This window comes from Hylobates moloch, unplaced genomic scaffold, assembly GCF_009828535.3.
Source record: "Hylobates moloch isolate HMO894 unplaced genomic scaffold, HMol_V3 SCAFFOLD_10, whole genome shotgun sequence".
NCBI lineage: Eukaryota > Metazoa > Chordata > Mammalia > Primates > Hylobatidae > Hylobates > Hylobates moloch.
The window spans coordinates 47,964,397-47,987,186 of NW_026652285.1; the positions used below are offsets into that span (position 1 = coordinate 47,964,397).

Below are 22,790 nucleotides of genomic sequence, written 5' to 3' on the forward strand. Positions count from 1 at the left end.
ACATTGCTGGTGGGAATGTAAATTAGTTCAGCCAGTGTAGAAAGCAGTTTGGAGATTTCTCAAAGAACTTGGAACTACCAATCAGCCAAGTAATCTCATTAGGGTATATATCCAAAAGAAAACAAATCTGTCTACCAAACACACACATGCACTTGCATGTTCTTTGCAGGACTATTCACAATAGCAAAGACACAGAATCAACATAGGTGCCCATCAATAGTGAATTGGATAAAGAAAATGTGGTACATATACACCATGGAATACCATGCAGCCATAAAAAAGAATGAAATCATATCCTTTTCAGCAACATGGATGCAGCTGGAGGCCATTATTCTAAGGGAATTAATGCAGGAACAGAAAACCAAATACCACATTTTCACTTATAAGTGGGAGCTAAACACTGGGTACTTATGGATATAAAGATGGCACAATGGAAACTGAGGACTTCTTGGGGGGAGGGTGGGCAAGGGTCAAGGGGCAAGAGTTGAATAACTGTTGGATATATGTTCAGTACCTGGGCGATGGACTCATTTGCACCCCAAACCTCAGCATCATGCAATATACCCAGGTTACCTACACATGTAGCCCCTGAATCTAAAAAAAAGTTAAAGAAAAAAAAAGGAGTGCCCTAAAACTCACGTGAATTTGGAAAAAAATAAATATAGGTTTAGCCATGTTCAAATATTAGTTTGATTTAACAAAAAAATGATGAATTCAAATATATGTGTATAACTGTAAGTAAGAAGCAATAAGCCAAAATATTAACTGTGGTTGTCTCTGGGAAATGAAATTTTGATTTTTTCTATATCTTTTTGTGCCTTTGTAAATTTCCACAATGGGCACATATCATTTAAATAATCATAAAAACAGTATTCATTATATAAAAAATTAATAAATAGATTAGTTAAGTACAGACAGAGAGTTATGTACTAGGTTAACAGCTTTGCCTGTTAGACTTTACAACTGCTTGTTTAACAATGGAACACAGTAATCAAAGAATACCCAGAAAGCTTAGGGTGGGAATGCTTTTAGACACTATTGAATACACCCACACTTTTGCACCTGCAGTTTTACAAGCTCAAATTAGAAAACCTATCATGTCAATAAAAATAAAAATATTGGAGGGAGCGCCCTTCCAGGAGAGGGGGTGGCTGCAGTAGTGAGAGGCTGGTGCTGCGGCTCTTTCCCTGCAGTCCTGCCGAGGAAGCATGCATCCCTGGCGCTTCCTTCTTCTCTTCGGGCGTTGAGCTTGGGATGTGGTAATGCCAGCCACACTTCTCAGAGCCGTGGCCAGATCTCACTGTATATTATCAAAAGCACATCAGTGCAGAAGAATTGGTCATCTAATGTTAAAACCACTTAAGGAATTTGAAAATACCACATGCAGCACACTGACAACATGTCAAAACTTGGATTTGTTCCTTCCTGATAAAATAGCTGGTGGTTTGAATAAATCTCGGATCCTCGAAATGAACCAAAAAAAAAAAAAAAAAAGATCAAATACTAGCATGCTCTCTCCATTAAATGCTGCTCGTTGCCAAGATGAAAAGGCACACCTTCCAAACAGGAAATCCTTTGGTACTCACAGGAGAGTGACCCACAAACCAAATCTATTGGGTTCTAAATGGTTTATTAAAATATTAAAGAGGCATTTCTTATCTATATCAATGGAAACATTTGTTCCAAAACAAGACTTTCCACAGATCAAGAGACCACTAAAAGCACCCAGGACCAGGCAGCCATCCAGGACCAACCTTCCAGTTCTGTCTGTGAACCAGGTAAAGTGGAGGTGGCCGTGGCTCTTGTGCTTAGTGATCATTGCCCACGCTAAACCAGTGTGCGTTGCACCCCAGCCTTACTACCAACATAAGAGAAATGGCAGTCAACTCAGACTTATTCATCAAGATCTTTGAAGCCTAATAAATATTCAAAGGGATTCAAAATCTTAATTTTTAAGAATTAATGATACATATAAAAACAAAATACAGGCAATAAAACATGAAAATATGGTTTATAAAAGATTTAGCTATTGGTCTAAGGAAACTGAAAAAGAGGACTAGTATTAAGTCCAGTCTAAGAATGGAACTGTAAAAACAAAACAAAACAGAACAAAAAACCCATTAGAAAAAAAACAAGCTAGAAATTCTTCATCAAATTAAAAACAAAATTGTAACTCTGCAGACAGATAAGCCTTTATTAGCCTGTGGCAACTGTGCATGGGGCAGTGAAATGACACACTAGGGTAGGCTCCAAAAGCAGCAGGGGAAGAGGGCCTTGCTTTTTTGTCTTCTTAAGGTTTAAGGGGATATTTTTTATTCATCCTTAAGGGGTTGATGGGAATTTTTCTGCTGCAATTTGCATTTCTCCTTTAATAACAATTTAAGGTTCAAAATCAAGCCCTTGGTAACCTTTGTATCTTGCATAATACCTAGAACTGTGCCTTGTACTTAAATGTTTATTAAATTGGAAAGGATCAAAAAGAGGCAAGAGGATCTTTAATGTCGATAGTCATCAACATTAAAGATATTTTAAACTTGATGAAGACTTCTGAATCTGTCAGAAAACAGGTTAGAATGTCTGTCTTCAAGTCTTGATTCTGAAACGTAACCCCTGAGCCTGTTTAATTTTGGCTGTGTTTTTATTAAGGTATAGCTGGCACCCCTTGGAAAGGTATACATACCTTTACTCATCCTTAGATCCTGAAGCTAGGAATTAACAAATGGTCTTTGTGTTGGATTCTGGAATGGTTTCAATTCGTGTATGGTTTCTGTGAACCCAGGATGTGAAGGATGGATGCGTTGTGCAGGTACTGTTCCCCCTTTCCTTTTGCTGGAGCTTTGGGGTAACCTGGGAAATTCAGTATTTAAGTGTCCAAGATGACATTAAGTGTAAAAACCTGAATTCATGGCAGATCCAAAAAAGAGAAAGCTCAACTCATTTCGTTCTTTTGTTACATCTAGCAGCACAGTGCATCAGGTTTCTTAGGAAGGAACTGATACAGCCAGAGAATTCCCTAGGCTCTGTTTCTTTGGGCCATCCTTAGACTTGGAAGCAATCTTCCTAAATACCATTTCTTATTTTTCTTTAGGATTTTTTTTTCTACTTCCTTCCACGAAAGGATTTGAAGTAATTTTCTTTCTTTCTTTCTTTTTTTTTTTTTTTTATTTCAAAATCTTTAATAAGAGGGTAGGATCCAAGGTTAGTTTTTGTAGCCTCAGCTGGCTCGTCGGCCTCTGGCACGCTCGAAATTCCGGCCCTTGGAGCGGACGTAGGGTTTGGTGTGGCCGTGCGGGGTTCCTGGGGCCTTGCCGAAATGCCAGTACACCTCTCGGCCCTTGCGAGGACCGGAGAGCAGGACAGTGCCGCAGCCATTGGGGGAGTCCAGGGCCAGCTGGTCGAAAGTGAGGATCTTGCCCCCTGCCCTGAGGATGCGGCTACGGGCCGGCTGGTCACACGCAGTGCACGTACCTTCAGTTTGGGCACCTCCTGATCCCGCACGTCATCCGTTATGGTCCCCACAACCACGGCCATTTTGTTTTCCCGGCCAGGAAGCTTCATCTTCCGGATCATCCGGGAAAGGGACAGAGGCGGCCGGTTGGTGCGACTCATAAACAACCTCTTCAACACAACCTGGTTGAACGTGGAGTTGGTTCTTCTGGCCAGAAACCTGTACAACTTGACCAACAGCCTCAGGTAGATATCCTGGCTCTTGGGCTCCTTGCGCAGAAATTTTCGGTCCTTGTTGTGGCGGATGTCGACTCCCATGATGGCGCCTCCTGCTCGGCCAGGTCCGGAAAGAGTTGAAGTAATTTTCAACATTCAACATAGTTTCAAATGAGAAAATAAATACTGTCACATATTAGCCAAAGAAAATAGTTGACATGAACAGAGAAATAAAGTTATAAAGTACCTGAAATGAATAATCTAGTTGAACGTTTTGTTTTGAGAGGCCCAGTAATTAAAAGAGGAAATCCTCCTGGGATTTATTGTTTGCTGTTTATTGTTGTGGGGGACGGCAGAGTAAAAACATAAAAATATCTTAAGAGAAGTAACTTTTTCAGGCATTGAAATTAAGGAGTCAGTTACTTCATGGGTCCTGTTATAGAGGACATTGTATAACACGATAGACAATGACTTCAGTTGGAGTTTGGCAAAAAGAAGCCTATGCTGTCTTTCTGAAAGCACAGGAAAATAATATAAAATCATATGTTTCTGGCTGGGTGGTGGCTCACGCCTGTAATCCCAACACTTTGGGAGGCCGAGGTAGATTACTTGAGGTCAGGAATTCAAGACTAGCCTGGCCAACATGGTGAAACCCTATCTCCACAAAAATACAAAAATTAGCCAGGCGTGGTGGTGGTGTGTGCCTGTAATCCCAGCTGTTTGGGAGGCTGAGGCAGGAGAATCTCTTGAACTCAGGAGGCGGAGGTTGCAGTGAGCCAAGATCATGCCACTGCACTCCAACCTGGGTGACAGAGCGAGACTCTGTTGAAGAAGAAGGAGAAGGAGGAGAAGGAGAGGGACATATGTTTCTAAAGTGACCTGAGATAACTTGAAGATTTTACTTTTCATAGAGAAAGCAGTCTTGGCATGACTAGGTAATATGTCCCCAGGACCGAGACTCACTTTCATCTGCCCGAAATTGGGGGCCACTCCATTTTCATACGGCCACCATAGTGCTGGTAAACCCTTTATACAACTCTTGACTGAGACAAGGAAAAGACTCTGCTTTGTGTCAGAAAGCACGTGGACTTTGTTTGGTTCCCATAGTTGCACCAAGCTCATCTTTTTAGCTCTGCAGAACAGCATGCATCTGGAGTTGGCTGAATGAGGTTTCAGTGATCCTCTCTGTCAAAATTAAATCTTTACCTGGTCTCATTTTCAGAGATCATAAACTGAGATATTCAACCCACATCCCATCGGCTTACAATTCCTAAAAGCAATGGTGTGTGCAGTGGCTCATGCCTATAATTTCAGTGCTTTGGGAGGCTGATGCAGGAGGACCACTTGAGGCCAGGAGTTGAAGACCAGCCTGGCAACATAGCAAGACTCCCATTTCCAAAAGACTTAAAAAAAAAAAAAAATTAGCTGGGTGTGGTGGTGTGCACCTGTAGTCCTAGCTACTCAAGAGGCTGAGGTGGGAGGATTGCTTGAACCCAGGCGCTCCAAGCTGCAGTGAGCCATGACTGTACCTAACTCCATCCAGCCTGGGCAACAGAGTGAGACTCTGTCACTAAACAAACAAACAAAAAAACAATAATAGCAGCGCTTCTTGTTAATGTCTAGTCTTTGAAGAGAACAGCAGAGGATGGGAAAGGCAGGTCTGAGTGGCATGGTGCTGGACACCAGGGAGAGAGTTTCCAGGCTAATAGCACAGGGTGTTACAAAATCCTAGTGAATTGTTAACCATTTTTTTGAAAAACGAAATAGAATAGAAAATAACAGAATACACTGCTCATGATAAAGGTAAATATTGGTTTGTGAAGCTTTTGTGGCAATTATTGGTGTGTAAGCATATATGTGTATATGTACTGTATATAATTATTATCATAGGTTTTAGTAAAAAAACTTACAAGGTAAAGCATAATACTGGTAACATAAAAATATAAAAAATAAAAATATTGTCAATTTTTTTTTTTTTTTTTTTTTTTGAGACAGAGTCGCGCTCTGTCACCCAGGCTGGAGTGCAGTGGCGCGATCTCGGCTCACTGCAAGCTCCGCCTCCCGGGTTCACGCCATTCTCTGCCTCAGCCTCTCCAAGTAGCTGGGACTACAGGCGCCTGCCACCACGCCCGGCTAATTTTTTGTATTTTTAGTAGAGACGGGGTTTCACCGTGGTCTCGATCTCCTGAGCTCGTGATCCGCCCGCCTCGGCCTCCCAAAGTGCTGGGGATTACAAGCGTGAGCTACCGCGCCCGGCTAAAATATTGTCAATTTTTAATAAGCATTACAGAATTTTGTATTAATGCTCTCTGTAATTCTGATAGTTACCATCTTTCATTTAAAGAGCAAGCCAACATATTTTAATCAGTTGATTAAAAATATGAACTACTAGATGGAATAAGCTGTGAATTCAATTGTTAAAATAAACATAGGACTGTTCAGGTTATCGTTTGTTTCTTTAATAAGTCTTGGCAGTTTCCACCTTTAAAAAAATTTGTCCACTTGATCTAAGTACTCAAATACTATTTTTAAAATTCTAAATGTTAAAAGCAATACTATTTTTAAAATTCTAAGTGTTCAAAAGACTCATTAAGCCTTAGAAATATTCTAATAAAATGTCCAGGAATAATAAAATCTTGGACTAAAAACCAAAATGAGCAGGCAAACAAAAAACAGAATTAGCTTATTATAAGGACAAAATAATAACATTTATATGTATTACACTTATTCTAGTAGTCCAGAGAGGGATACATATATTTTTATATACTGTCCTTTTCATATATTGTTAGATTTGTCAATATTTTGTAGAGGATTTGTGTGTTTATGTTCATGAGGGATATTGTATTGATCTGTAGTCTTCTTCTTCTTCTTCTCCTTCTCCTTTTTTTGAGACAGAGTCTCACTCTGTCGCCCGAGCTGGAGTACAATGGCGCAATCTTGACTCAACCTCCGCCTCCCAGGTTCAAGCGATTCTCCTGCCTCAGCCTCCTGAGTAGCTGGGATTACAGGCACACACCACCACGCCCAGCTAATTTTTGTATTTTTAGTTAGAGATGGGGTTTCACCATTTTGGTTAGGCTGGTTTCAAACTTCTGACCTCATGATCCGCCCGCCTCGGCCTCCCAAAGTGCTGGGATTACAGGAGTGAGCCACCATGACCGGCCGCTTTCTTCTTCTTGTAATATGTTTGTCTGGATTTGGTATCAAAGTAATGCTGGTTTCCCAAAGTGAACTGGAAAGTAATTCCTACTATTTTTCTGAGAAATAGTACATTTCTTCCTCAAATGTTTGGTGGAATTTTCCAGTGAAATTATATGAGTCTGGAGTTTTATTGTTAGAAGATTTTAAGCTATGAATTCAATTTTTAAAATAAACATAGGACTGTTCAAGTTTATTTGTTTCTTTAATAAATCTTGGCAATTTACACCTTTAAAGAAGTTTGTCCACTCAAATTTATAGGAATAAAGTTGTTTGTAATATCTGGGACACCAATGACATGAATATTGTACATTTTGATATTGTCTTAAAGGTTGATGAGGGTCTGTTTATTTTTAAATCTTTTTTCTTCCTGTTTTTCAAATGGTTTTCAAATAATTTCTATTGGTCTGTTTTCAAGTTCACTGATTTTTCCTGTCTTCCCAATTCTGCTACTTAGCACATGTACTGCATGTACTGAATCTTTTACCTATTGTAATTTTTTCTTCTCAAATTTCCATTTGATTTTTTCTTATAGTTGATTTTTCTGAAAAATCATATCTTTTCATTAAGTTTATTTTCTTTATGGATTATAATAGCTGTAAAATCTTTGATAATTCTAACATTTGTGTCATCTTGGGTTTGGCATCTATTGATTGTCTTTTCCCTTGAAAACTAGTCACATTCTCCTAATTCTTTGTGTGTCAAGTATTTTGGATTGTGTCCTGGACATTTTGAATATTATGTTGTGAGAATCTGGGTCTTTTTAAAATCCTCTGGAGAATATCGATTTTTAAATGAGTAATCAACCCAGTTAGGTTCAGGCTTTAAGTTCTGTCTGTTCTTCTGCGAACACGGTTCTAACGTCACTTAAGTTTTCAAAGCCTTGGCTATGCTGCCTTGGGACTGTCCCACGCATGTATCACACTCTGGCGTTAGTATGGAGCTTGGGCAGAAGTTTATATTGCAGCTTAGTTCACAAAGCCTTCGCTAGGTGGCTTTCAATCTGTCTCCTATATCTGTACCTCAGGGATGAGGCTGAGACCATTGCCAGTTTATACACAGAATCATGGGATCCGTAATCCAGTCCTCTCTGCTCCAGAATTCCTCCTGCTCTCTCTTGCTCAAAGTAGTTCCCCCTTTCTTGGTCTCCTGGCCAAAAAAAGATAGGTTTTTATCAATTTCTGCTGTTCATACTGCCCACTGCAGTTCTGCTAGATGTTCACTCTTGCTTCAGAGCTGGGAGAGACAGGAAAAAATGAAACCAGAAAACTGAACTCTACATGAGTTTCTTTGCCCAGTTCGACTTCTATTCCCAATCCAATAATGCTTTCATTTACTTTTCAGAGACTGCAGGTGTACTCTAGCCAGAGATTTTATGTGTTTTTGTTGTTGTTTGTTTGTTTGTATTGAGACAGAGTCTTGCTCTATTGCCCTGGCTAGAGTGCAGTGGTGCAGTCTTGGCTCACTGCAACCACTGCCTCCTGGGTTCAAGTGATTCTCATGCCTCAGCCTCCCAAGTAGCTGGGATTACAAGCTGCGCTACCACACCCAGCTAATTTTTGTAAGTTTAGTAGAGACAGAGTTTCACCATGTTAGCCAGACTGGTCTTGAACTCCTGACCTCAAGTGATCCACCTACCTTGGCCTCCCAAAGTGCTGGGATTACAGGTTTGAGCCATTGTGCCCGGCCGCTTTTACTTGTAAGTGGAGAGACACATGGGGTATAGTAACCTACTTGATCAACTCTGAAAGTCCTTTTTTCACACTTATTTTTAAGCATTTTTCTATACCATTAAAATTTTTAAAATTGCTATCTTATCATTTCATTATATTCCACTATATGTATTTTAATTATGCATCCATTCTCTTAAACCGTTTTTGTTGTTGCTGTTGTTTTTTGTTTGTTTTTGTTTTTTTGAGACACAGTCTCACACTGTCACCCAGGCTGGAGTGCTATGGCACAATCACAACTCACTGCATCCCTAACCTTCTAGGCCCAAGTGATCCTCCCACCTCAGCCTCCCCAGTAGCTGGGACCACAGGCATGTGCCACCATGCCCAGCTAATTTATTATTATTATTATTTTGTAGAGACGGGGTTTCCCTATGTTGCTCAGGCTGGTATCAAACTCCTGGGTTCAAGCAGTTGTCCCACCTTGGCCTCCCAAAGTGCTGGGATTACAGGAGCGAGCCACCATGCCCAGCCCAAAATCTATTTTTGTTTACTTCTAATATGTTATTATTACCTATAACACTGTGACATAAATTTGCATCTTGTTTTCTGATTATTTAACATATATTTTTAGATACAGAATTACTAGTTCAAAGATCACAAAGATGGGCTGGGTTCAGTGGTTTATGCCTGTAATCTCAGTGTTTGGGGAGCTGAGGCAGGAGGATTATTTGAGGCCAGGAGTTTGAGACCAACCTGGGCCTATTTACAGAAAAAAACAAAAAAATAGCTGGGTATGGTGGTGCATACTTGTGGTCCTATGGCTACTCAGGAGGCTAATGCAGGATGGCTTGAGCCCAGGAGTTCCAGGCTGCAGTGAGTTATGATGGGACCACTGCACTCAAGCTTAGGTAACAGAGTGAAACTGTTTTTGTTTTTGATTTCCCTTGAGTTGGCCAGACTCTGTCTCTTAAGGAAAAAAAAAAGTCACAAAGCTGAAATTAAAGCACCAGCTAGTTTGTGTTCTTTTCTGGAGCCTCTTGAGAAGAATACACTTTCAAGTTCATTTAGTTTATTGGCTGAATCTGGATCTTTGAAATTGTAGGGCTGAAGTCCCTGTTTCTTTGCTGACTGGCCGCTAGGAATCTCTCAGCTCCTAGAAACCACTCTCAGGTTTTTGTCCCTTGGCTCCTTCCATCTTCAAAGCCAGCAGGGGAATTACTTTCACATCAAATCCCTTCCACACTGTGCCTCTCTCTGTCTTCCTGTCTCTGACCACTCCATCCTTATTGAAAGGGCTCATGTGATTAGATTAGAGCCATCTGGATAATCTCCCTATCTGAAGGTCAACTGGTTTGGGACAGTAATTAGTCCATTCTTGCACTGCTATAAAGAAATACCTGAGACTGGGTAATTTATAAGGAAAAGAGGTTTAATTGGCTCACAGTTCCACAGGGTATACAGGAAGCACAGCAGCTTTTGCTACTGGGGAGGCCTCAGGAAATTTGTAGTCATGGCGGAAGGCAAAGGGGGAGTGAGTCATTTCACATGGCAGGAGCGGAAGGAAGTGGGGTGGGAGGTGCCACACACTTTTAAACAACCAGATCTCATGAGAACTCACTATCATGATAACTCCAAGGGTGATGGTGTTAAACCATGAAACCACTCCCATGATTTAATTACCTCCCACCAGGCCCCACCTCCAGCATTGGGGATTATATTTCAACATGAGATTTGGGTGGGGACACAGATCCAAACAGTATCAGGGACTTTAATTACATCTACAAAATTCTTCACAGCAATGCCTCAACTAGCATTTGATTAAATAAGTGGATGTTACACCAGGGAATGGGAATCATCCCTTAGGGACCATCTTAGGATTCTGCCAGTACAGGGTCACATCAGAAAGACATAAGATACAACAATCAATACATATAAATTGCTAGAGTATTATTGTTTAGGTCTGTGGACTCAAGAGACTCCAATAGCTAAACTTCTTTAAAAGTGACCTTAATCAGAACGTTTGCCTCACTTCACGTCAGGTATTGCCAGACATCACTAATAGTTATCTGTCAATCATATATCTATCAGAGATATAGCAAATACATACATTCCAAGTACTACAGAGAAGGAAGAGGGGCCTGAAATGTTATTTAGTGTCCACTATGAGTTCCCTACAGCCATCAAGTCATTCCATCCCCATTCTGCTCCTAAGATGGATATCAGTGTCCTCATTTTCCGAGAATTCCGAGGCTCAAATTGTTTAGTGAATGACAGTGTTGCACAGCCAATACTTATTTAAAGTCATGAACCATGTAAACATTAAAGTCCACTGTCAATGTTAACCAGTATTTGCACAATAAATAATAAAAGATATTGAAAAGTGGGGCAAGGAGGAACAAGAGTCAACTCAAAGGGACTCCAACAACTAAATCTGGGATCTGTGCCACAAAATGATAGCAATGGATAACTCAGAATAAATTACTGCCCATTACTCTATATTGGTATCAATAAATACCTGAATAAAGAAATGGGGTGAAAGGAAAGCTCTTCCTTTACAGCAGGGGTCCCCAACCCCTGGGCCACAGGCCACTACAAGTCCATGGCCTGTTAGGACCCGGGTTGCACAGCAGGAGGTGAGTGGTGGGCAAGTGAGCAAAGCTTCATCTGTATTTATAGCCGCTCTCCATTGCTTGCATTACCGCCTGAGCTCTGCTTCCTGTCAGATTAGCAGCAGCATTACATTCTCATAAGATTGCTAATCCTATTGTGAACTGTGCATGCAAGGGATCTAGGTTGCAGGCTCCTTATGAGTATCTAATGCCTGATTATCTGTCACTGTCTCCCATCACCCCTAGATGGGACCATCTAGTTGCAAGAAAACAAGCTCAGGGCTCCCACTGATTCTACATTATAGTGAGTTGTATAATTATTTCATTATATATTACAATGTAACAATAATAAAGTGCAAAATAAATATAATGCACTTGAATCATCCCCAAACCACCCCCCACCCCCAGGTCTGTGGAAAAATTGTCTTCCATGAAACTGGTCTCTGGTGCCAGAAAGGTTGTGGACCACTGCTTTACGGAATTCCAATTAATGTAGAAGGCATGATAAAAACAGAAAATTTTTTCTGATTTTCTCCCTCCTCCCACCCTCCACCTTCCGATACACCTCTGTGCATCATTCCCGTGTCCATGTATTCTCATCATTTAGCTCCCACTTATAAGTAAGAACATGTGTTGTTTGGTTTTCTGTTCCTGCGTTAGTTTGCTAAGGATAATAGCCTCCAGCTCCTGGATACTAGGCTTAATACCTGGGTGAAATGAAGTAATTCTGTACAACAAACCCCTATGACATGTGTTTACCTATGTAACAAACCTGCACATCCTGCACATGTACCCCTGAAATTAAAAGTTAAAAAAAATTTTTTTTATCAGCATGCAAGAAGAATAGAGTATCTTTCTTTTCTTTTCTTTTTTTTTTTTTTTGAGATAGGCTGTCGCTCTGTCGCCCAGGTTGGGGTGCAGTGGCACAATCTCAGCTCACTGCAACCTCCACCTCCCCGGTTCAAGCAATTCTCCTGCCTCAGCCTCCCAGGTAGCTGGGACTACAGGCACACACCACCATATCCAGCTAATTTTTGAGTTTTTAGTAGAGATGGGGTTTCACCATATTGGTCAGGCTGGTCTCAAACTCCTGACCTCAGGCAATCCACCCACCTCGGCCTCCCAAAGTGCTGGGATTACAGGCATGAGCCACCACACCGGCCAGAATAGAGTATCTTTCTATACTCCTATAGACAAAGATATTACAAAATTATCATTCTATGAAAAGATAATTAGAGAGTAATCAGCCAAAATAGGTAAGGAGAGAAAGCATTATAGAGATCTGTCAGGTAGTTAACTAATTTTTAAGTAAGCTATTTTTCTAAATTAAAAAAAATAGAAAATTATCATTTGACCTATATCAGAGCAGTAAGGCAGTAAGGCAACTCATCAATCCTAAAATTTGTGGGCAGAATATAAGAAATGGAGTATTTACTGTCTCAAAATATTTTCCCAGAAGGTAATAATTAATTACAAAAGGGAAAACAGTAACTTTACAAAAGAGAAACCTGGCAGACACCATCTTAACCGAGTAATCAATGTTATGATTACTGATGAGACAAGCTAAGATTCTTGTGCCTGTTGACATGATGCACTGATACATCAACATCACTTCCATGGAGTTCTTACCAAGAAGGCATATTTTTAAGAAACATCAGACAAACCAAAATCGAGGGCTATCCTACAAAATACCTGAGCAGTGCTCTTCAAAAGGTACCCAGGTCATGAAAAGCAAAGAAATTCTGAGTTTTTTTAGATTAAAAGAAGACTAAGGAGATATTATAACTAAATATAACATGTGAACCTGAATTGGATGCTGGGCTAGAAAAAGAATAGGACAATGGTGAAAGTTGAATAGTCTATACATTTCATAATTTTTTAGGTTTTTGACATATATCCTTTAAGAGTTGTCTGAGGTCATTCTTTCTATATCCTCGAAATCGCACAAGAGAATTTTATCAGTGTTAATTTCCTGATTTTCATAATTTTACTGTGGTAATTTAAGATGTTACATTAGGGAATTGGGGTGAAGGGTTATAAAACATTTAAAAACCCACATTTTACCTCAATTTATCCACAGTGAAATTTTGCTGTTACCTCAAGTTTACTTAGTAAACAACTTTTTTAAGGGACGGAATTATTTTAACTCTTTCTGTTTTCTATATATAGACTGCCCCTGACTTGACGGTTTGACAGGATTTTTCAGCTTTATCACAGTGTGAAAGTGATATAAATTCAGTATGTTTGACTAACCATGGGGTTATGTCCTGATAAACCCATCGTAAGTTGAAAATATCGTAAGCTGAAAGTTTCAATTCCAATTTCTATCGTGAAACTTCTAGAGGCAGTTAAAACTTTAACTATAGGGAGCATGTTTATTCTAATGATTTTTTTAACCTACCTTAAGGTTATTATGAGAACTAAACAAGATGATGCAAGTAAAGTACTTATAACATTGCTTGACAATAAACAGTCTCTCTGAGGTAGATACTATTTATTATTTCTCATTTTACAGGTGAGAAATTTGAGGCTTGGAGATGAAAAATAACTGGCTTAAAGATACATAGGTAGTAAGTGGCAGTACAAGACTTTGAACTATGTCTGACCACAATGCTATACAGTTTGTCTTCTGTTCTAAAGCATTCTAATCAATGTCAACCCATTCTTAAATCCTTCATTACACACACAAAAAAATCAAGTTTTTCTCTTTCTCTCTCAATGGCATTTACCATTTTTCTTGAATTTTGGATTTAATGTCATCAACAACAAAAAACACAAGCAAGAACCAGTTATTCAATTACAAAACCAACATTCTGGATGCAGTACAAAAGTTAGTTAACTTAATCACTGATACTCACATCACAAACTGCTTACTTTATTTCTTTAACAATGAAATAGTAGTAACACAATAATTCAGTTGTAACAAAGCCACCAACAGAGCAAAACAAAAACAAAGCTAATTAAGAAGCATTGCTTCAGCTCAAATTAGTTATCTCCTTTAAACAGGAAAAATGACCATTAGTCTAGTGGTTCTCAACCCTGTCTGCACATGAGAGGAATGGAGGGAAACAGGACTGGTGCTTAAAAAAATAGTTATATCCAAGACCCCCTTCAGAACTATTAAATGAGAATCTCTCAAGAGTGAGGCCCAGGCAAAGATTTTTAAAGTGCTGTCAGTGTTGAAAACTACAGGTCTAAGGTAATAAGGAATAAAACCATGCCTCGAAGCAAATCAAAACCAAGAAGCTGATCATATAATACATTTTTTCCTCTAATCCTGGGCAAACCTGGGGAAGCAGGCACCGACTCAGTTTTCATTGTTCTTTATCCATCTTCAGCTGCCCATGGTAGAGCTTAACAAACATCAAATATTGGAAGTTATGCAAACATGCTACCCAAATTGAAATTCTCACTACTTTATATTTAGAAAGCTCTTTTAAAACAATAGCTTTTACAACAATCCGGCCCATCTTAAGTTTGCATAGATGTTCAAGTCAGCTATGTGTTCAACTAACAGAGTCAATAGAATGTATTAGAAAGTACTTTATTAACAACAGTTATTATAAAACAATATTCATTTTATGTACTACAAATAAACTTTTTGGTGCAGATAGGAGGAATATTTGAGTTTTTCCCACCTATTTCTAAAACTGCTAGAATTTCTTTTTATAAGATCAGTACCTTCAATTCTAGAATTTAAACAAAACTTTTTGCTCTAAGAATGCATACATAAAATACTTCCCCTACAACTGTGCTCTATCCTTGACAAATCCTTATTAAGAGGTTCAGTAGTAACTGTAGGTATTTAATGTCAGAACAATCTTTCTTCATTTCTCAGGTTTGGAAATATAACTTCAAGTATGGAAAATAACTTTTTCCTTAAGAATACGAGAATTCACTTAGAGACATCTCCTCCAATCAGCCAATCCCACTGCTTCAGCTCCTTACGTCAAGACTCCATGTCAACCTCAGCCCCTTCATTCCTGCCCTGAAGTGTTGCTTCTGTCAGGGTGTCTTCACTTAAATCTTCAATGTCTGCCAGATCAATAGGAGGCAAAGGATTCCTCCAGTACTGGAAGGTATTATACTGCCAAAATTCTTCATTGTGCTTTAGAGAAAAAAAAGAGAGAAAGTGCATCAGTAGCTTAGAAAAAAGTAAGTTTTTTTCAGAAAACAAATTTGTTTTAAAGGCAAACTCATATAAGATTTTGTAGTCTATTTTGTATTTTTAACAAATATACATTTTAAATTTTGTCTCATCTAAGTACTTCATGTACTCAATGAAATCTCTGCATTTTAATATTTACAATTTGTGAAAGTATTTGTTAAATTTAAAGAATTTCCTCCAAGAGCATCTCTTTCCACAGTTTTTCTCTCATTTTTCACCTAAAGAAGATTATCTAAAAAGTCTTAAAATTTTTTATCTTTCAATAAGGAAAATAAGAATTTATTTTAAAAATACAAACACAGACACACTCCTTATAACTTACTTTTGGTCTTGTTCTTAAGGTCTGGTATTTTAAGAGATTTACTTTACATAGGCCAAAATATTTTGAAATCTTCCAAAAAGTATTAGGTTATAAACATGATGAAGAGCAAGAAAATGTTAAACTGATCATTTTATTAAAGATAAAAAATCAATGCTCAATAGCCACATGACCTAGTGGCTACTGTGCTGGGCAGCACAGGTCTGTAAGAAAGTCTCATTAGGAAATTCATTGTCTTCTATCCTGAGCCTTAAAGAATTAAGTTTTGGGGGAATTTCCTAATATTGGGATAAACACACAATAAGTCAAAAGATATTAAGAAAAATTTCACCTTAATATTTTGGAAAATCTACTGTACAAATTATCTACTTATAAACATGGACCAAAAAAAGGTCTTTTAATTATGTTAGTAAAACATAGTGACTAAGGGCACACAAACTTTGCCACCAGACAGACCTGGGTTTGCAAGATAACTCCACCGCCCACTAACTCTGATCTTGACCTTATTGATAAAATGGAGGACTGTTGTAAAAATTCAGGCTTGGCATAGTAATTGCTCAATATTGCGAGTTATTATATCCCAATAAGCCTATGAATCATTAATCACTGTCTCCTTAGAGCATTTCTGCTTACTTTCTGTTAAGAATATCTAACAGTTGGCTGGGCATGATTACACCTGTAATCCCAGCACTTTGGGAGGCAGAAGGATCGCTTGAGCCCCAGAGTTTGAGACCAGCCCTGGCAACAAAGCAAGACTCCATCTCGATTTATTAAAAACAAACAAACAAAAAACTAACAGTTGAGTCAACACTGACAGCAGTGAATCTACATAGTGACACTAACATGAAAAAAATACATGAATATTTAATGAATACCTGATTTTATTTCTCTAGTCAAAAAACATCTGAAACAGGAAATACCCTGAAGTTCCAGGACAGAAATGACGTAACATTATCCTGCCTAGATTGCATTCTCAATGTAGAAAAAAGGTATTTGAGGTACTATTTCCTAAATGAGGTCCCAAGGGTGACGGCTGGGACTTAAGCCCTATTCTGAGCACAAAAGAAACCAGGCATTTACTGTATTGAACTGTTTACTTCTTTTTGTTATATTCAATTTTCCCTTGGTAATCAGGTATAAAATCCTTAAAACAAAAAGCCTGTGTCTTTGGAGGCAGGAATGAAAAACAGAAGCTGGAGAGAGCATGTTTGTAAAAGAGAAGTGGCTCCAGAACAAATCTAACAAAAAGAAGGAACAGGAGTGTTACTGAGCTTTCCTCAAAAGAGGGCCTGACAGTGGCTCACGCCTGTAATCCCAGCAATTTGGTAGGCAGAGGCGGGAGGATCGCTTGAGCCCAGCCTGGGTCCAACATGGCAAAACCCCATCTCTCCATAAAAAAAAAAAAAAAATTAGTCCAGCGTGGTGGTGTGCACCTGCAGTCCCAACTACTCAGGAGGCTAAGGTTGCAGTGAGCTGGGATGGTGCCACTGCACTCCAGCCTGGGCATGGAAGCGAGACCCCAAGACCCTTTTTTTAAAAAAGTAACAGAGAACAAGGGGACTAGTCTTGGTGAAGAAAGAACCCCGGCAGCCAACCTTTTTCCCTGTCATGTGCTTGCAGCGACTACAGGAAGTAGACAGCTGCCAGATCTAGTCACTGCTGTGGGGGAAAAGACAGTTGAGTCTACGACTCTAAGCAAGCATCATCGTTTCAGACTACTAGAGAACTCTCTTTGCCTACTGTCATTTCCATATTTCCCTCTTATCACTGTGTGGCATACTATACACAGTGTATTCTGGTAGGAGACAAGCCGATGCATGAGTGGAGTACTAAAATGGTCTGACGAGCTTTCAAAAAGTTTTCACACTACACAGTCCCTAATCTCCATATCCATTATGGATGGATGGTTTAGAAGACTATCCATCTGTTTTCAGTTGATTTTAAATATCTGAGAGCAATCTGAAGAAAAAGTTTAAATAAGGCTCATATTTCAACCATAGGCAAAAAAAAAAAAGTCTTTCCCAACTATACAACTCTCGTTATTTTATTGGATTTTTCACATGAACAAGTCATGCCTAAGAAATTCCATTTATTTTTTTGGAAAGGTATTTGAAAACCCTGACATAAGATACTTAAGAAAATAGAAAAACGTTGGGTGGATGCTATCAGATAGCTGAAGAGAATTTGGTGAATTCTGAGAAAGCTGTACTTGGTTCGTCATCTCCCAAGTCCCCTGGTAAGTCATTCAGGACTGTGAAAAAGTAGTATGAATTCCTAAGTCTAGACCAAAGCTGTCTAATAAATATATAATGCTCCAAAAACATAATTTAAAATTTTCTAGTAGCTGTATTTAAAAAGTAAAAGAAACTTCTGGTATTAATTTTAGTATATTTTCTTCAATATAGCCAAGTTATTTCATGTATAATCAATATAAAATTGAGCTATTTTATCTTCATTTCTTATTAAATCCAGGAAATCTCATGTATATTTTAAACTTAGAGCACATTTCCATTTGTTCTAGTCATGTTTCAAGTGTTCTTACTGGCTAGCGGCTGGGCAGCAGAGATCTAGGCAAATCGAGGCATGCCTAGATCTTCTCAGGATTCTTAGGTGCAGAGATGAGGCAGGCTCATGTCTTAAATAGAAACCCCCTAATGATTTTCATATACGCCTTAAGGCCCAAATTAATTTTCTTTTTTCTTTTTTTTTTTTTTTTTGAGACAGAGTCTCACTCTGTTGCCCAGGCTGGAGTGCAGTGGCCCAATCTCAGCTCATTGCAACCTCCATCTCCCAGGTTAAAGTGATTCTTGTGCCTCAGCCTTCCGAGTAGCTGCGATTACAGGCATGCACCACCACACCCAGCTAATTTTTGTATTTTAATAGGGAGACTTTCACCCTATTGGCCAGGCTGGTCTCGAACTCCCGACCTCAGGTGATCCACCCGCCGTGGCCTCCCAAAGTCCTGGGATTACAGGCGTGAGACACCACGCCCCGCCCCCAAATTAATTTTCAACGATACTTTTGCCTAGGATCAGATTTAACACTATGAGTTAAAGCTTTGCCCAAGGTATGGTGGTCCATCCTTTTCTCCAGAAGCTGTACCAGCCTGTAGGACATTCAATTAATCGATGGCTACCACATTGGTCTCCCTCTAGAAAAATAACTCTATCCCAAATTCTAGACTAATCGTCGTTAAACCCAGGAAGGCCCTCTACACCCTTTGTCTGTCGTTTGTCGTTGGGCTGAACCTAACCCCTCACCGTCCGCGTCCTCAACCATGCCCACAGCCCGCCACGACCCACGGTCCCGTCTCCCTTTTACGGAGCGCCACTTCTATCGCTCCCGACCACGGTCTGTTTCTCCCTCGCCCAGCCCAGTGCTTTCTGCCCATCGGACTCTCGGGGTGTCTTCTGGCGGTCGGCGTCCTCTCCCGGAGAGGTGACCCCTTCTTTTCCCCCCATCAGGCGTCTTAACCTACACAAGTCATGAGTGGGAACCGGCGCGTTTTGGGTGTCGGAGGGAAAAGGCAAGCCCCTTCGCCCCTCAGCCCACCCGCCCCCAGCCCCTACCTGGCGCGATGCGACCCCCCAGTCTCCCCGCTGGGGTCCTGCGCGCCCCGCCCCGTCGTCGCCACCGCCCCTCGGGGGCCGGGCGCCCGGGAGCTCCTCCCCCGGCCCCCGCAATACGGGCGGCAGCGGCAGCGGCGGATCGCCTGTCTCCAGGCCGTGGTCCTCACGCTCCTGGCCGCTCGGGGCGCTGTTGTCCCCGCTGTCACGGCGCTTGCTGGGCGAAGCCGAGGGCTCTGCCATGGTCCCTGCGTCGATTTTGCGCTTTCGGTGCTGCTCGGGGACGCCGAGGGGCTGCCCAGCATGCGCGACCCCGGGCGGCCGGATCCAGAGAGGCGGTGGCGGCGACTGCTCAGCGAAGTCGCAGAGCAGGAGTCGCTTCCAAGGCACGTGGAACGTCACCGGCTCGGCCGCACGCCGCTTGGCCATGGGCCCAGAGGCTCGGGCGGAGCCCGCCAGGCGCGGGAGACCGAGTGCCGATAGCTGCGGGGGCGAAGAGCGAGGACTAAGCGCGTGAGAGAGGGATAGGCCGAAGTCGGGCGAGAAGGGCGACAGGACGCTGGAGGGGGTAGGGCGGGGCGGCTCGCGCACGAGCTAGGGCTGGGGCTCCGGCTCAGAGGCAGCTCCCGCGCTCAGCCCTCGCCGCCGCCGAGATGCGGCCCGGACGTTGAGAAGCAACCGCGAAGCGGCGGAGATTCGAACCTGCGCACAACGTGCGCGGGCGCACTCTTGTCTGGCCAGGCGGAGCCGCTGGTTGGTGGAGGCTTGCGGGGCGCGCTCCCGAGCGCCCTCGCGACCGGAAGTGCGCGCCCGGGGGTAGGCGGGAAGGCGGCAGCGGGATTAATTAAAGACCCGATCAAGCGGCCCGCAGAGGGGCGTGACCTTGTTTTCTCAGGAGTGTGGCGGTGGTCTTACTACTATGTTCGGAAAAGCGCGGTACGCTCTAGACTCTTCTATAGGAAATTTAAGGCCTTTAAAATGTGTATTTCCTCCCTCCAGTCAGTGACCACGGGGGCGTCTCCATGAGATTAAGACAGATTATAATAGAGTTCCAGACCATCCTGGGCAACATAGCAAGACCTCGTCTCTACCAAAAATACAAAAATAGGCCAGACTTGTTGGCCTGACCCTGTGGTCCCGGCTACTCGGGAGGCTGAGGAGGAAGATTCACTTGAGCCCGGGAGGTGGAGGCTGTAGTGAGCCAGAGATCGCACCACTACACTGCAGCCTGGGCAACAGAGCGAGACTCCGTCTCAAAAAAAAAAAAAAAAAGGTAAAGGATAATACAAGATTTAAATAAAACTAGTGTTTAAGAAGCTTCACAGGCCGGGCGCGGTGGCTCACGCTTGTAATCCCAGCACTTTGGGAGGCCGAGGCGGGCGGATCACGAGGTCAGGAGATTGAGACCACGGTGAAACCCCGTCTCTACTAAAAATACAAAAAATTAGCCGGGCGTGGTGGCAGGCGCCTGTAGTCCCAGCTACTCGGAGAGGCTGAGGCAGGAGAATGGCGTGAACCCGGGAGGCGGAGCTTGCAGTGAGCCGAGATTGCGCCACTGCACTCCAGCCTGGGTGACAGAGCGAGACTCCTCCGTCTCAAAAAAAAAAAAAAAGAAGCTTCACAGTAGATTGTTACTCAAAACAAACGACTGAAGGGGAGTGCGGGCTGAGGGAAGTAGCTAAAGCTAACATACAAAACACACACAAATCGAAGTGTATGTTTTGCACAGCTGCTGTGGAAGGTGAAGCAGGCAGTACATTCCTGGAAGATCTCTTGATTAAAAACTTAGGGTGGGAGTTACAGACAAAATGTGCAGCTCATCCAAAATAGCTGAGTAGTTGGCAAGAACCAAGCCTGAAGCACAGCTGTCCTTTCCAACTGAAACCTAAAATTGTTGGGCTCTTAAATTAATGTTGGAAGGCTGAGTTCCCTGCTTACTATGGGCGGTGGTCACTAAGGCCATTACAGCAAAATAGTGTTGTCAGGTGAAGTGAGGTGGAGATAACTGCAGTATATTTACTATTTTATTTATTTTTTTTTTTTTGAGACAGGGTCTCGGCCGCCTAGGCGGGAGTGCAGTGGTGCCATCGCGGCTCACTGCAGCCAGGCCCCACTGAGCTCAAGCGATCCTCCTGTCTGGGCCTCCCAAAGTGCTTGGTTTATAGGTGTGAGCCACCGCATCTGGTCATATTTACTATTTTAATAGTTTGATAAAGACAGTAAGGAAGAAAATAAGACTATTACCAGTGCTTTGAAGGGAAAAACTATCCTCTGTAGAAAAAGTGTGCAAGGAAGATAATTCTATTTTAGTGCTAGGTGCTATCTCAGTACTAATTACCCTGTACCCCTGCACCTCAAGGTGGTTGTGAGAGGACAAGTTAATTAGTTATTAACAAGCACAGAAATGGACCAAGTTAGGGTAGTAAGCAACAGCTTTTCTGTTTGGTTTTTACTTTTCTTGTTTGAAATTGTAACTGGCCGGGTGTGGTGGCTCACGCCTTTAATCCCAGCACTTTTGGGAATATGAGGTGCACAGATCACCTGAGCCCAGGAGTTCCAATACCAGCCTGGCCAACATGGTGAAACCCCATCTCTACAGAAAATACAAAAATTAGCCAGAGGTGGTGCCTTGCACCTGTAGTCCCGGGGAGGCTGAGGTGGGAGGATCACTTGAACCCTGGAGGCAGAGGCCAAGATTACACCACTGTACTTCCAGCCTGGGTGACAGTGTGAGACCCTGTCTCCAGAAAAAAACAAATTGAAAACCCGTCTGTCTCAAACAGAGAAAGAGTTTTGCCATTTTTAAATCAGCAGGAAAGATCTTAATTGTAGCCATCAGGTGCTGTTTGAAATGTTCTGAGTGCCCCAAAATAATGAGTATAGTTTAGCTAATGGTTGGTTCTTTTGTGTTCCTCTTTACAAACGCTTTTTTCAAAATTGTGAAATTTATCATATATGCAAAAGGTTGTATAAAATACACATGTAGTTAAAAGAATGATAGTAAGACATACAGCATTCTGTTTCAGAAGTAGAGTACTACCTGTACTAGAACATGACAAGCTCCCTATGTGCCCCTTCCCCACTGGCACATGCCCTTCCCTTTCCCTCACTCCCGGTAATTACTGTTTTAAATGTTGAGTTAATCATTCCTTTGCTTTTTAACTTCTCCATCTGTATGTATATTGCTAAATAACTTTTTTTTTTTTTTTTTTTTTTTTTTGAGACGGGGCTTGCTCTGTTGCCCCGGCTGGAGAGCAGTGATATGATTACAGCTCACTGCACCTGACCTCTCAGGGGCAAGCAATCCTCCCACCTCAGCCTCCTGAGTAGCTGAGACTACAGGTGTACATCACTACACCCAGCTAATTTTTAAAATTTTTTTTGTAGAGCCAGGGTTTTGCCATGTTGCCCAGACTAGTCTCAAAGTCCTGAACTCAAGCAATCTGCCTGCCCTGGCCTCCCAAAGTGTTGGGATTACAGGCGTGAGCCACCACGCCTGGCTTAATATATTTTTGAGACTGGGTATTGCTCTGTCGCCCAGGATAGAATGTAGTGGCATGATCACTGCTCACTGCAGCTTCAACTTCCTGGCCT

General features: G+C 41.6%; 2 protein-coding genes, 1 long non-coding RNA gene and 1 pseudogene across 3 annotated transcripts in view; 2 read left to right on the forward strand and 2 right to left on the reverse strand.

The window, feature by feature from the left end:
* The first annotated feature begins 1,262 nt into the window (after positions 1–1,262).
* On the forward strand, positions 1,263–1,913 carry LOC116475412 (required for meiotic nuclear division protein 1 homolog). Its single transcript, XM_032761391.1, has one exon. It carries the CDS (start codon positions 1,263–1,265, stop codon positions 1,911–1,913), a length of 651 nt encoding a protein of 216 aa, XP_032617282.1.
* A 1,286-nt stretch (positions 1,914–3,199) lies between these two features.
* On the reverse strand, positions 3,200–3,765 carry LOC116475160 (large ribosomal subunit protein eL18-like; annotated as a pseudogene).
* Positions 3,766–13,622: 9,857 nt separating this feature from the next.
* Positions 13,623–19,932, reverse strand: CUNH9orf40 (chromosome unknown C9orf40 homolog). The gene is made up of 2 exons (XM_032164309.2): positions 19,200–19,932; positions 13,623–15,251 (listed from the first exon to the last, which is right to left on the reverse strand). Exons 1-2 carry the CDS (start codon positions 19,623–19,625, stop codon positions 15,093–15,095), a joined length of 585 nt encoding a protein of 194 aa, XP_032020200.1. The 5' UTR covers positions 19,626–19,932; the 3' UTR covers positions 13,623–15,092.
* A 103-nt stretch (positions 19,933–20,035) lies between these two features.
* LOC116475164 (uncharacterized) overlaps positions 20,036–22,790 on the forward strand; it is a 33,121-nt gene continuing 30,366 nt past the window's right edge. Inside the window, exon 1 of the long non-coding RNA XR_009215126.1 lies at positions 20,036–20,132. This is a non-coding gene — a long non-coding RNA (uncharacterized LOC116475164). The remainder of the gene's footprint in view (positions 20,133–22,790) is intronic.

Excerpts from the sequence above, each read along its gene's own strand:
- LOC116475412 (XM_032761391.1), top strand. The coding sequence starts at position 1,263 with ATGCCAGCCACACTTCTCAGAGCCGTGGCCAGATCTCACTGTATATTA.
- CUNH9orf40 (XM_032164309.2), bottom strand. The coding sequence starts at position 19,625 with ATGGCCAAGCGGCGTGCGGCCGAGCCGGTGACGTTCCACGTGCCTTGG. Across the intron at positions 15,252-19,199 it reads GGGGGGTCGCATCGCGCCAG|CACAATGAAGAATTTTGGCA; the intron begins GTAGGGGCTGGG and ends TTTTCTCTAAAG.